Source organism: Conger conger, chromosome 2 (assembly GCF_963514075.1).
Source record: "Conger conger chromosome 2, fConCon1.1, whole genome shotgun sequence".
Classification (NCBI taxonomy): Eukaryota; Metazoa; Chordata; class Actinopteri; order Anguilliformes; family Congridae; genus Conger; species Conger conger.
Window position 1 is genome coordinate 65589343 of NC_083761.1, and position 12706 is coordinate 65602048.

A 12706-nucleotide genomic window follows, 5' to 3' on the forward strand; every position below is an offset into this window, starting at 1 on the left:
CCTCTTTTCTAAGCTTAAAAATGGCTTGATCTTCTCCATAAGTTCTCTGGTCTTCGTGTTGGTCCATCTGTTCTAACAGAAATGCAGTCTTTACAGGAAAAACCGAAGGCTCAAACCAAGAGTAGACATTTAGAACTATTTATTGTTTAACCAATCAATCTAACAGGATGCATCTAGGCAACAAGAAACACCTGTCAGTCATATGCTCCAATAATAATTTCACCTAAAAATGTTGTGGTCTGATACAAAAGGTGATATGTTTGATATATGTTGTTTAACAAATACCAGGAAATAAAAGCTGAAATTCGGATCTGTCATCTGATGTACATCGTTTGACCTCAGACTCAATTGTATTCAGTGTATGGCAAATAGAAAGGAATTGACCTTGCTGTTCCAATAGTTTTGAAGGGGACTGTATATTTAGCTATTCTACTAAAAATGAGTATTTTATATTAAAGGTACAATAGGTAAGATGTTTCTTAAATCATTGTTACAAGACCATTTTAGATCCCTTTCTAGACTCCCTGACATGTTGACTCACCCTCTGCCTGTGTTTATAGTCCTTAAATTCGGCTTTCAAAATATACAGTTGACGGACCGACAATCTGTACCAAAATATACCTGTACCATTGTATAGTTGTATGATAATTCAAAATTGGTTCTAATTACCACAGCCAATGGCATTGAGGGGGGTTTCAATGTCAGCGTGTTCATAGATAAGGGAGAGGGATAAGCAGTGTTGTGGTTTGAGGGTGGTTGTTGCTGCAATTCCTCTCTTGACCATAAGAAGTCCGAAATTGATACTTAGGGAAGGCTTTCAGACATTCTTAATTAAAGCATCTAATTTACACAGCATTTCTTGCATTGCTTGTGGTAAGTTTTACAACCAACTATAAAACTTGTATTAATGCATTATCAATTTTATTGCTAGGATGGGGATTCAGTACATCTTCAATTTGCTGGTTAACTCTAATTCCTTTTGCAATGATGAATGTTTAATTTATTTATGTTTAATCAGTTAAACTAGTGTCTTGGCAAAACTACGTGGTGCATTTCATTGGGCAGCTGACTCTCAAACTCCGATACAATCCCCTGTGTGGACAGGGTTTGATTACTGGCCATAGCATTTTCTTTATTGCTAGCCTGTCTCTTATTGTGTAACACTATCTGCTTTCCCCATACACTGTCACATATAAAGGTACAAATGTTTGTCACTGGTGTGGTACCCTATAGGTGCATAACATTGCACCCCCAGCAATATACAATTAATGCGTACCCTTTTTACTTGGAAAAACATACTCATTTGTACTCAAAGAGAACATCACTGTACTTTCAGGGTATATTTGGGAAAGTTGATCCTTGACAAACAAAAATGTACCTCCACTGTCACTTTATCCTGAAGTGTGTGTCTGAATAAATACACAAGATGAGCAGACCTCTAATGAATAAAAGAAAAAACCTGGCATCTACTGCTATAGTATTTCACCTGCTATGATGAAGATGACGAAGGCCCCTGAATAAAACAGAATAAAGGTACTGTGTCTACACCTTTGCCAAAGCAATATTGTGAGAAATGGATGGATTGACACATTATGACATTAAGACAGTTTTGGACAAGCAAGGAGGGATTCCCCACTCCTATTTCCACCAACACTAGCATGAACAGGGAGTGTCAGTGATAGATTGTTTGGTGTTATTAAACATACGATAGCTGTTAGAATGTATAGTCTTCACTGCTCAGTCTTTCCCTGTCACATCCAAGAATGACTGTGCTGGACTGTCGTCTGGTTCCTCATTTTGCTGCTTTGTGAAATCAGCCTGGTGGAGACACTCAGAACAGCAGTTGTATTGTTTCCCATTGCGTCAGCTTCCTCTTGAAACTGTATTTCTATTATGGCTTATAGAGTGCTGAGTCACAGTGTCGATGAAACTTTTCAGACCACCCATGGGGAATTTTGTAACATACACACATGCTCTCTTTCCTCCTTGAAACCTCAGCCTGAATAATTAATTAAATTAATAGACAATTGGTTCTAAGTTATGCCAGACTGTGGGGAACATAAGCTGTTTATTTATTTACATTGTTTAAATGCAGCAAAAATAGAATGAAGCTACGTGCTCAGAAAGCTTTTTTTGATTAAATGTAATTATCCAGGAAGGGCGGTCCAACAAACAACCAAGAGGAAACCCACTCTCAAAACAGATTTGTTAAAATCCAACACACTTTGTGTAACACCTTTGTTACTTGTAACATATTTTGTGTCAAATTTTCTACTTTTGTGTTACAAATATACATTGTTGTCCTTAATTAAACATGGTGATGTGTCCTTGTAGACACATAATGTTTTGTTACATGACCGTATGCCCTGATATGCTCTTGATTTCTCTCCCCTATTCCTACAATGATGTGCCTGGCAAGTCTGGATGAAGTAGTTACACCCTGAACAAAGAGACATGTTGCAGCACAATACAAAATTAAAAGCCTGAATTAACTCATGACTTATGCTGAAGCTATCTTTTGCCATTGGTTTCTAGTGAAGGAAAGCAAAATATCATGAAAGGTTCTGACATTTACATGATCCCCAGGAAGGCATGTGTCCTTTGCCGTGTTTCTCTTTTCACGTTAACAAAATTCTGTGCTCTCAGATTTAGAAACACAACTTAGTCAAACTGACATACCATGGCTTTGGTGTATGCTTGCTATGAGAGTAAAGTATCTTGTTTCCTTGTGTTCCCCATGATTGACCTTTGCTCTTTCACTAGCTCCAGTGATTTTATTTCAAGGATTTGTTATGTTAAGCCCTTCTCTTTAAAAGTATGCAAACAGTTACATGCAGACACCAGTGCTAAAATTCTGACTTATAAAAGATTCAAACTCAGATACAAAACACGACTTTATCAAAGGTTAGAATGCAATTCTCAAGAGGGTGTGCCAACAAGCAGAAATGTATACTGCAATACTCATTTGACTGCTTATTCTTTCACATCTGGAATGTATTAATAGGGTACTGTAACATATACTGGGGTTTATATAAATGTTGATCTACATGCACAAAGTAAACCTAAACAAATCATAATTCTTCCTTCTCAAACATTCAGCTCCTGCTATTGCGATTGGTATGAATAATGGGACTCGTAATTGAAATTGCGTACGAGTTTTACAAATGTTGTCAGGGACTATTAACTTTACCAATTGCTTCGCCTCAGATCAAGGCATCTGTCATTCAATACCTTATGGACCAAGGATAGACCATGTCTATTTCACTGAGTAATGTACACTGTACCGATTATTACAATGAACATTAGCTACTACTCAAATTACAGAGCTTTCATATCTGGCGCAGACAACGTAACAAGATGGATGTCAGATTTCTGACGAGCGAGTTTAACTGGTTTAATTAAGTTAACGTTAGTTATTTGAGAACTAGTTAGCTGATGTTAGTCCAGGTTAGCCGTGAAAATGAACGAACTGAATCGTCAGGAATGTCTCTCACCTGTCATCTTATAGTTAGCTAGCTACTTGTTTTAAACATTTCCTTCAGTGAATGCCATATTTCCCCTCTTCATGCTTTAATAGCTTATAAAAGCGTCATAATATACGAAATATACCCCTCTATACTGTAACCCACCGAATTGTTGTAACAATAGGGTTGCAACCCCGACTCAGTGCTCTTATTTTCTGCACGGACAACTGTTACTGTAACTCAAACGGTGGGTTTAGCGGTTTCCATAGATACAATTCCATTGGAACGGAATGGAAAACAGCATGGTGAAACGACTGCTTATGGTTCTGGCACTTTACCGTGGATAACGTTACAAGAAATAGGAAAGGAAAACTATTAAGCTTTTTGGAAAAAAATATATTCGAGTAAGTTATTTTGCTTGTGGATTAAATTGAATCAGTCAAGCTCTCAGACAATGGCAGCTTGTTAACTCAAATGTTCGGTGTTAACTCAAATGACTATTTTTACTGGAGTTAGCCAAGGTGAGCTTTTGGCCTCGTGTTAGATGCTGTAGGTTGCTAGTGCTGGTAGCTGGGGTTTCAAACATGGTAAAACCATGTCAAGCTGGAAGCTGGTCTTAACTGGTCAACCAGCTACCAGCGATTTCAAAACCTAGCTTGACCTATGTTTGCTAGTGCCAAGTGTTTACTAGCCCAAACACCATTTCAGGATGAATGAAAGTGTTTTGGCTTGCGCATGATAGCACAGACAAAATGTAGCTAGCTTTGTAACTACTTACACCGATCAGCCACAACAACCACCTGCTTAAACAATTTTCTCATGATTCAAAATGCTTTAAACAGTATAAACTTGTTTATAAACATATAATATTTAATGATATGATGTGTATACTTATATAAGCAGATAAGTTAATCATAAGTGAACCCATGCTTTTTGAAATATGGCGGGTTGTCTTTATTTTTTTTTAATCCGAAATATCCTGGAGCGCCTGTTAAAATAGACGTGATCATGTACCAACACAATGCACGCCCCCCCCCAATTAAAAAGTACATTTTTGAATGCAATTGTGAGTATCTGGTTATATTAGTACACTTATCATATAATGAAATATGAAGTATTTATAGACATACAGATTAAAGCATTTTAAATCATGAAAAACTGGTTTAAGCAGGTGGTTTTAATGTTGTGGCTGATCGGTATATTTCAAGCATAGCTAACTTTAGCTATCTAATTTAAGGGCGGTTAGCTTGATGTTGAGTCATTCGGAGTTGACTGGCCAGCTAGCCTGGTAACATTTCACATATTTTCATATAAAGAAACTGAAATTGCCAAGCTTTGTTTCTGAGTTTGTAATTTTGGATTGAAAAGGTATCTGACATTTTGCTTTGTTACTGTAAATTTAATTGGAGCCCAAAGTGCAGCAAAGGCTTCCCTGCTGACCAGCTCAGACCAGCTCCCAGATTGACATGGTTTAAACAGCTCCAGCTATATTGGTAGCTGGTTGCAAAACTGCTGGTAGCTGGTTGACCAGCTCATACCCAGATAGACCAGCTTAATGACCAGCTCATACTGCTAGACCAACTTGCTTATCAAGCTCGTCAAGCCAGCATAATGCCAGGCTTACCCAGATTCATGTGTTAAACAGTGACAAAGCATGGCTCAACATAATTTATTTGACTAATGATCATATCTACAGCTGATGTTATGTTTTATTGATAATATTGTACTAGTGCAGTTGAATTAATCCAAGGAAATGAATTCTGAAATTTGACGTGCTATACTTTGTCCTAGCGATGGAGGAGGGGGAAGATCTGGAGGCCCAGCTGGCCTGTAAGGAGAAGGAGTGGAAGGACCTGCAGACGCGGGGCATCCAGCAGCTGGAAAGGGCGCTGCGGGACACGCGCGCCCAGCTCTCGGCCCAGGCGGAGCGTTTCCGGCAGCTGCAGGAAGACTTCCGGTTCAACCTGCGCGTGCTGGACGAGCGGGACCGGGAGCTGGAGCGCTACGACGTCATGGCCGCCCGCCTGCAGGCTGCCGAGAGCGCCAGGCAGGCAGAGGCCAGCGACCTGCGCATCCAAATCAACAAGCTGCAGGAGGCCGTGGCCCGGGAGTCCGGGAAGCGCGAGGAGCTGCAGAGGCAGTACCAGCAGAGGCTGGCAGAGCACAGGCTCCAGCTGGAGAGAGTGCAAAGGTCTATACCCCGATCCTTGTGAAGCCTCTAGTCTAAAACAACAGTCAGCTGATGAACTGAGTACTCTGTATAATTGGGAACGTATTCCATTTAGGGTGAATGGCCCCTTTAAAGAGGATCATCAGTTGACTGTTGTTGTTGTTTAGCTTTTCCTGGTCAGTCTCTTGCTGTGAATGACTAGACATGTCGAAAGCTATAGTGGTTGAAAACAAATCTGTTTGATTGTCTGATGTAATTTTATTCTGAAGGGTACAAACAGTGAAAGCGAACACTGCCTGAGTACTTTTTAGAATGTTGCCAAATTTTAATGGAGCAAATAGCTTTTCATGGACAGACAACAAAATGGCACCCGGCTTTTAGACCCCAGCCATGCAGTTAATTTTTTAGTGGACAGAATGAGTCTCTTATTTATGTATGACGCACCACTACATCACTGTTGTTAGTTATTATTAGTACATGAGAGGAGACACTCAACATTGTTCATGATGTTCTTTTCAGGCCTGTTGGTCAGTTCAGTTATCTTGGAGCAGTAGCTGTGAATCTGGCTTTAGTTTGTGCCCCTCATGTGTATGAGAAAACATGGATGACCTAGCAAACCACTCTAAGGTATATCATTTTTACACATTCTGAGTATCCTGTGGTGCCAATGGCTGAGTGACTGCTGTATGATTGATGGTGAGGACATTGCATGCAGTGGAGACGAGCGCCGTGATGTCTGTGTTCTTGGAATTCAGTGTGAAGGACGGTGACATTCAGAAGCACAGAGAGGAGTACGAAACGCTGAAACGTGAGCTAGGACGCAAAATTCAGGAGGTCGAAGGGGAGCTGGCTCTGCAGAAACAGGTACTGACCCCCCCAAGACCCTGCAAAGGGGAACGGCGTGTACACATTTCTTGCCTCTCATTGGGTAACGTGTTATCCAAATTGCCTGCATACACTCGCTAATTTGGCTCCCCTTTGGGCGTTCTCAGATTCATCAGGGAGGTTGAACCACAGAGCTCTATTAAAGGGCACCAGAGGCAGAACTCCACACATAAGGGTAGTTATACTTTAGTTTGCGTCACGATGTGAGGTTTATTTGGTATTTGCAGGGATGGCCGGCCAAGTATGTTACCGTGACTCAGTGTTCTGATAAAAAAACTGAGTGTGAATTTCAGGATTCTACGCCAAGCCTCCAACAGAAAAATGCCATTCTGCCCCTCCTGAAGGTCATCGTGTTTTAAAATTGACCAGTGCTAGGCAGAGCTGGACTGGCCTCTAAGACGGCGTGTGGTATTTAAATAGCACATAGAGGCCAGTGTTGTGCAGCTGGCTGGTGTCAGAGTATTAGTGCGGTCATGTGAAATGTCTTCAGAGAGGTCTTCAAGCTTATTTAGAAAGTAGAAACTGCCATACCTTATGCTTTTATAGGAATGATAAGAGCTGAATAGTTCAGTTCTCAAAACAAATTTTCCCAGAATAAACACGAAAACTGTATTTTCAGACTTCCTGTTTTTGTATATGTAGATGAAAACCTTTCAGCTTCGTCTGCCATTAGTGTCCCTCTGCATCATCAGTCAGGTTCATATTTTCATATGACATTATTGACCTGCTTTATCCTTGTCACAGAGTAACAAGTAACATGTAGGTCAATGCAGTCAGGTTTGACAGGATGCTTCATCTTTGTTGGTGCACAAAAGTATTGGCCACAGTTTTAAGCTAAATTATTGTTCATTTGTTTGTTTACTTTAAGTGTAAACATAAGCAATGCCGGTGCCATTAAACCAAGCAAAACAACACCCACACATTTCAGTCAGGTTTTGTCTCCACCTACATGTATTAATGTTCAGATGATGTATAACAGATCCAATAAGGATGCCAGTCTGTACTTTGTAGCACTTCTATTCATTGGGTCCTATCACTACAAAATATGCTTGAACATAATATGCAATTATTAAATGGGTTTTCTGCACTCAGTCATAAAAGTTATTGATTTTTATGTGTGCCATTCACTCCTTCGATTTTGTTAGACCGCTGGGCTTGATGGAATGTGGGATTGTGTTTACAGAGCATGAGCTATTTCTGTTCAAGGCTTATGGGCCCAACTTAGCTTCTATGAAATATTAATTAGCTTTTGTGATGTGTCTAAGTTTGTTACAAGCAAAGATAAGTGAGCGGGCTGAGGTTAATCAGACTTAAGAATGTTCTTGGTTTACAAGTACATTTAACCCGAATGCAAAGAGGTAAAGCAGTAGCCTACAGCAGGTATGTGCAAACAGCAGTGGTAGCTGTGGTGCTCTGACTGCTCCAGGAGCTGATGGGGGACTTTGACAGTGTGATGAGGTCCAGGGAGCATGAGTTCAACCTGCGGGCCGATGAGATGAGCAACACCGTCCTGTCCCACGAGCTCAAGGTGAGGCTCCGGTGCAGCCAGTCCCACGGGTATGACGGAGTGACCCCTTTGTGTATGGCACAGAAATGAGGGAAGTCTTCTCTCTTAGACTTCTATTCAACTGCCAAGGCACCATTAAACTGCACTACTACCAATTGTTCCACTTAATTTTCCCCAGTAGATTTTAATTTTTACTGTATGAATTAAATTCATGCTGGTTTATTGTTTTCATACAAAAATTGTGATGGAAGTTACAATGGGGTTAGGAATGTCAAGGCCCAGTCTAATCAGCATCACCCAAATGTCTGTTGGTTAGAATTGACTGCCATCATTAATTAAAACAACACATTTGAAACCAGCTTTTTTCCGGATTTGCAGTGACTACACCCCAGCTTTCTTCATGTCATGCTGAATTTACTAAATTTCCCGCATTCAAAAATCCAGTATCTCAGAGTATTACATAAGACCAATCAAAAAAAGGATTTATAATACAGAAATGTCAATCTTCTGAAAAGTATTCATTTCTCCACTCAATACTTGGTCGAGCAATCATGGGGAAGACTGCTGACTTGACAGTTGTCTAGAAGACACTCATTGACACCCTCCAGAAGGAGGGTAAGCCATTGCTGAAAGGGCTGGCTGCTCGCTGAGTGCTATATCAAGTGTTTTATCAAGTGTTTTATCAAGTCCAGAGTCAACGCAGCTGTCTACCAGGAGATTTTAGAGCACTTCATGTTTCCGTCTGCTGAGAAGCTTTATGGAGATGCTGATTTCCTTTTCCAGCATGACTTGGCACCTGCCCTCAGTGCCAAAACTACTAGTAACTGGTTTGCTGACCATAGTATTACTGTGCTTGATTGGCCAGCCAACTCGCCTGACCTGAACCCCATAGAGAATCTATGGGGTATTGTCAAGAGGAAGATGAGACACCAGACTGAACAATACAGACGAGTTGAAGGCCGCTGGCTTCCATAACACCTCAGCAGTGTCACAGGCTGGTTGCCTCCATGCCACCCTGCATTGATGCAGTAATTTGTGCGAAAGGAGTCCCGACCAAGTATTGAGTGCATAAATGAACATACTTTTCAGAAGGTTGAGATTTCTGTATTATAAATCCTTTTTTTGATTGGCCTTATGTAATATTCTAATATTTTGAGATATTGGATTTTTGATTTTCACGAGCTGTAAACCGTAATCCTCAAGATTAAAACAAAAACAAAGGATTTAAATATTTCACTTAGAATATATTTCATCTAGAATATATGAAGGTTTCACTTTTTGAATGAAATTACGGGAAAAAATGAACTTTTCCACATTATTCAATTTTTTTTGAGATGCACCTGTATGCTGCGTGATTAAGAGGCATTGCTTGATAATTGATGTCCAGAGCTGATGTGAAACAGGGGTGAGTGTGTGTGAGGTGAAGCACGTGTCTTGGGTGCGCAGGTGAAGCTGCTAAGTAAGGAGCTGGAGGTGCACGTCCAGGCCCAGAGCCAGGCTGCCGAGGCCCTGCAGGCCTGTGAGGAGCAGTGCTGCCTGGCACACAAGGACATCCAGCGCAGAGAGTGGGAGGTCAAGGACATCACCGCCATCAAGAATGCCCGGTACCCCACCTCTCACTGTGCTGCAGCCACAGGAAGAGCATTCAGCACTCTCTGTAGTGTAGGAAATAGCCCTGTCCTTTCATTTCCTTTTTTTGTTGTTTTATCTTTATTTATTCCACTTACCATGTCAGGCCCACTCTTTGTTTTAATTTGTTGGGCCCTGCTGTGATGGAAAATGTTCTGTTCACTGGCTGCCCTCTCTATGCCCTCTCATCCACCAGTGGTCAGCGCTGTGCTTGGTGAACTTGGCACTAGCTGTAGTGATGAGTGAAAAGGGAGGCGAGAATTCCGCGGTGTCAAACATGCAGGGTCCAGATTACTGAACGCTGGTGCTGCTCTGCTCCAGGGCTCTGTCAGTGATGAACAGGTGGGGAGTTGAACCGGATTAAACTGCCAGTTTGAAAAGTCACGGTCAGGACACAGGGCCAGGTGATGGGATGTCAGTCACAGGGTTGCAATGGGATAGCCTAGCATTACATCAACTGATAAGCCACAGCTAAGATATAAAAGCATGAAGTCTGGGACATTTATGAAAGAGCACTTAATACATTTAATGTATCTTATTTACTTTGCATTCAGCATAATCTAAGTGGAAATGAAGCACAGTCACATTCTTGGAAAAAAGCATTGGTACATGCATATCAGCAGAAAACGTGGAACTGAACAGGCTTCTGCATACAGAATTTAGCAAACACTGAATACGTTACTCAATGTTCTGACAAAGGTCTGTGTACCTAAAGGTTTTGCTAAATTCATGTGGATGAAAGCCTCTTCTTTAACCGGTGAACATATTCTGAAAGAGGTGAGTCCAGAGAATGTGTGCTGAATGTTTTATTACGTGATGCAACCTAGACTAAACACTGGCTCTCACAGTTGTCAGTTGTATTATAAATGTGGATAATCTTTTTTGCTAGAACAAGCACATTTCGCAACAAGCCGAAAATATGTTCAAACAAGCTTCGCTTGCGAACATTATTCAATGATTACGCTTTTTCCAACACATTTGCACTAGAGTACACAAATGCTTGTGATACTTAGGTTGGTGAAAAGACAAAAACCAAAGAGGACTAATATACTTGTGCTGTTGTGTTGAGATGGTTAAATCTTTCACAAGCAGCTAAAGTTCAGCAGTTCTAATCTGCCAAGTCATTGCGGTTGTTCTGAAAGGAAGCAGCCTTTACCAAACCAGTGACTCTTGTCAAAAGATTTTTTCCGTGATGGGGACGTTTGTGTAAGTAACCCACTCAGGATCAGTAGATATTGCTGTGTTTGCCGGTCCCCTCTCCTCTTTCAGTCTGCATAATGGGACCATCTAAGGGCCACCAAGGCAAACTCGAGTGTGAGGTTTCAGAGGCAGAAGTACAGGGCTACCCCTGATTTAGTTGATGTAAAGTTCAAGGTCCCCTTGTATGAGCTTTTAATGGGCAGTAACTATAAAAAGATCTACTAGTATTGTAATGTTAGCCTGCGTAGTTTACAAAGGAAGCATCTGCGCATTCTGACAATGTGTCGAGATATATCCAGATACAACACAGATAAACATGTATGTAACCTTTTGCCCTATAGAATTTTTCTGGTGAACTCGACTAGCAGGAAGCTTGGAGTTCAAAGAAATGTGGAATTGCTGTCAGTGGTCCAATTTTTTTTCTTTGGTTAGCGTGCATAGTTTGATGTCAAACGATGTAAGATAAGAACTTGAACATGTCTTTTTCAGAATGAAGGAGCTTGAGGACAAACTGAGTTTAATGGAACTTAACCATGAAAAAGAAGAGGAAATATACCAGAGAAAGTATGTTTTCATTGATTATTCAATCTGTGAAGGGTTATAACTCAGTATGTAAAAATATGCTCTTTTGTCCCAGATAGCAGTATTATGGTGAATGTAATTTTAACAAACAAACAAATAACATGTACCGTGCGGTCCGTAAGTATTTGGACAGTGACACATTTTTTTTTGTTTTTTTTCACGCTGTACTCAAACAAACATTCCGTTGAAAAAAAACAATCACTATTAAAGTGGCTAAAGTGCAGACTTAAAGCTTTAATTTGAGGGGTTTTACATCCACACTGTGTGAAACCTGTAGGATGTTTACGAAGACGGGGCATTGTGAAACGCAGCTGCAGTAAACGCTGGTTGTCGCTCAGGCACGAGGAGCTGGACCGCTGCGCGCGGGAGCGTGAGGCCGCCGTCAGCGGTCTGAGGGAGGCCCACAGCGAGCAGCTCCGCCAGGCCCAGTCCCACAGCAGGGAGCTGCAGGCCGCACTGGACGCTGCGCTCATGGAGAAACGCAGGACAGAGTGGAGCCATGCAGATGCCCTGCGCGAGAAGGAGGAGCACATCCAGAAGTAAGAGAGGAGCACATAGAGGAGTAAGAGAGGAGCACATAGAGGAGTAAGAGAGGAGCACATAGAGGAGTAAGAGAGGAGCACATAGGAGTAAGAGGTGCACATAGAGGAGTAAGAGGAGCACATAGAGGAGTAAGAGAGGAGCACATAGAGGAGTAAGAGAGGAGCACATAGAGGAGTAAGAGAGGAGCACATAGAGGAGTAAGAGGATCACAGAGGAGTAAGAGGTGCACACAGAGGAGTAAGAGGAGCACATAGAGGAGTAAGAGAGGAGCACATAGAGGAGTAAGAGAGGATCACAGAGGAGTAAGAGGTGCACACAGAGGAGTAAGAGGAGCACATAGGAGCGCATAGATGAGTGAGAGTATTTTTGGTGCCTATGGCAATGTTTTACACTACAGCACAAATAGAAACTGCAACCACATTTCCACATTCATGGAAGAAGTGAATGAGCTCATGAATGAGAAATGTAACAAATTATGCTTGTATTACAGAAGTTTTCAACTTGCTTACTTAATTATTACACAAGGGGTCTAAACTCTAGAGAGCATCGCAGTCTCTGTACAGCTTTGAAAAGAAAAATTTGGATGACTATGATCAGGCTACGTTTTGAGCATGACATTTTAACTAAATGTACAGTACAGCATCATAACTTGTTGCACCATTTGTTGTAGCATCGGGCTCATACGTTTCCTTTAAGCCATTATCGGCAATACTGATGAAGCCACAA

General features: G+C 41.3%; 1 protein-coding gene across 1 annotated transcript in view; it reads left to right on the forward strand.

Moving 5' to 3' along the window:
* Window positions 1-3736: 3736 nt before the first annotated feature.
* ccdc57 (coiled-coil domain containing 57) overlaps window positions 3737-12706 on the forward strand; it is a 32336-nt gene continuing 23366 nt past the window's right edge. The window contains exons 1-7 of the mRNA XM_061230912.1: window positions 3737-3868; window positions 5256-5655; window positions 6390-6498; window positions 7946-8047; window positions 9473-9630; window positions 11345-11419; window positions 11776-11976. Coding sequence (XP_061086896.1) covers window positions 5258-5655; window positions 6390-6498; window positions 7946-8047; window positions 9473-9630; window positions 11345-11419; window positions 11776-11976 — 1043 coding nt within the window. The 5' untranslated portion in view covers window positions 3737-3868; window positions 5256-5257. The remainder of the gene's footprint in view (window positions 3869-5255; window positions 5656-6389; window positions 6499-7945; window positions 8048-9472; window positions 9631-11344; window positions 11420-11775; window positions 11977-12706) is intronic.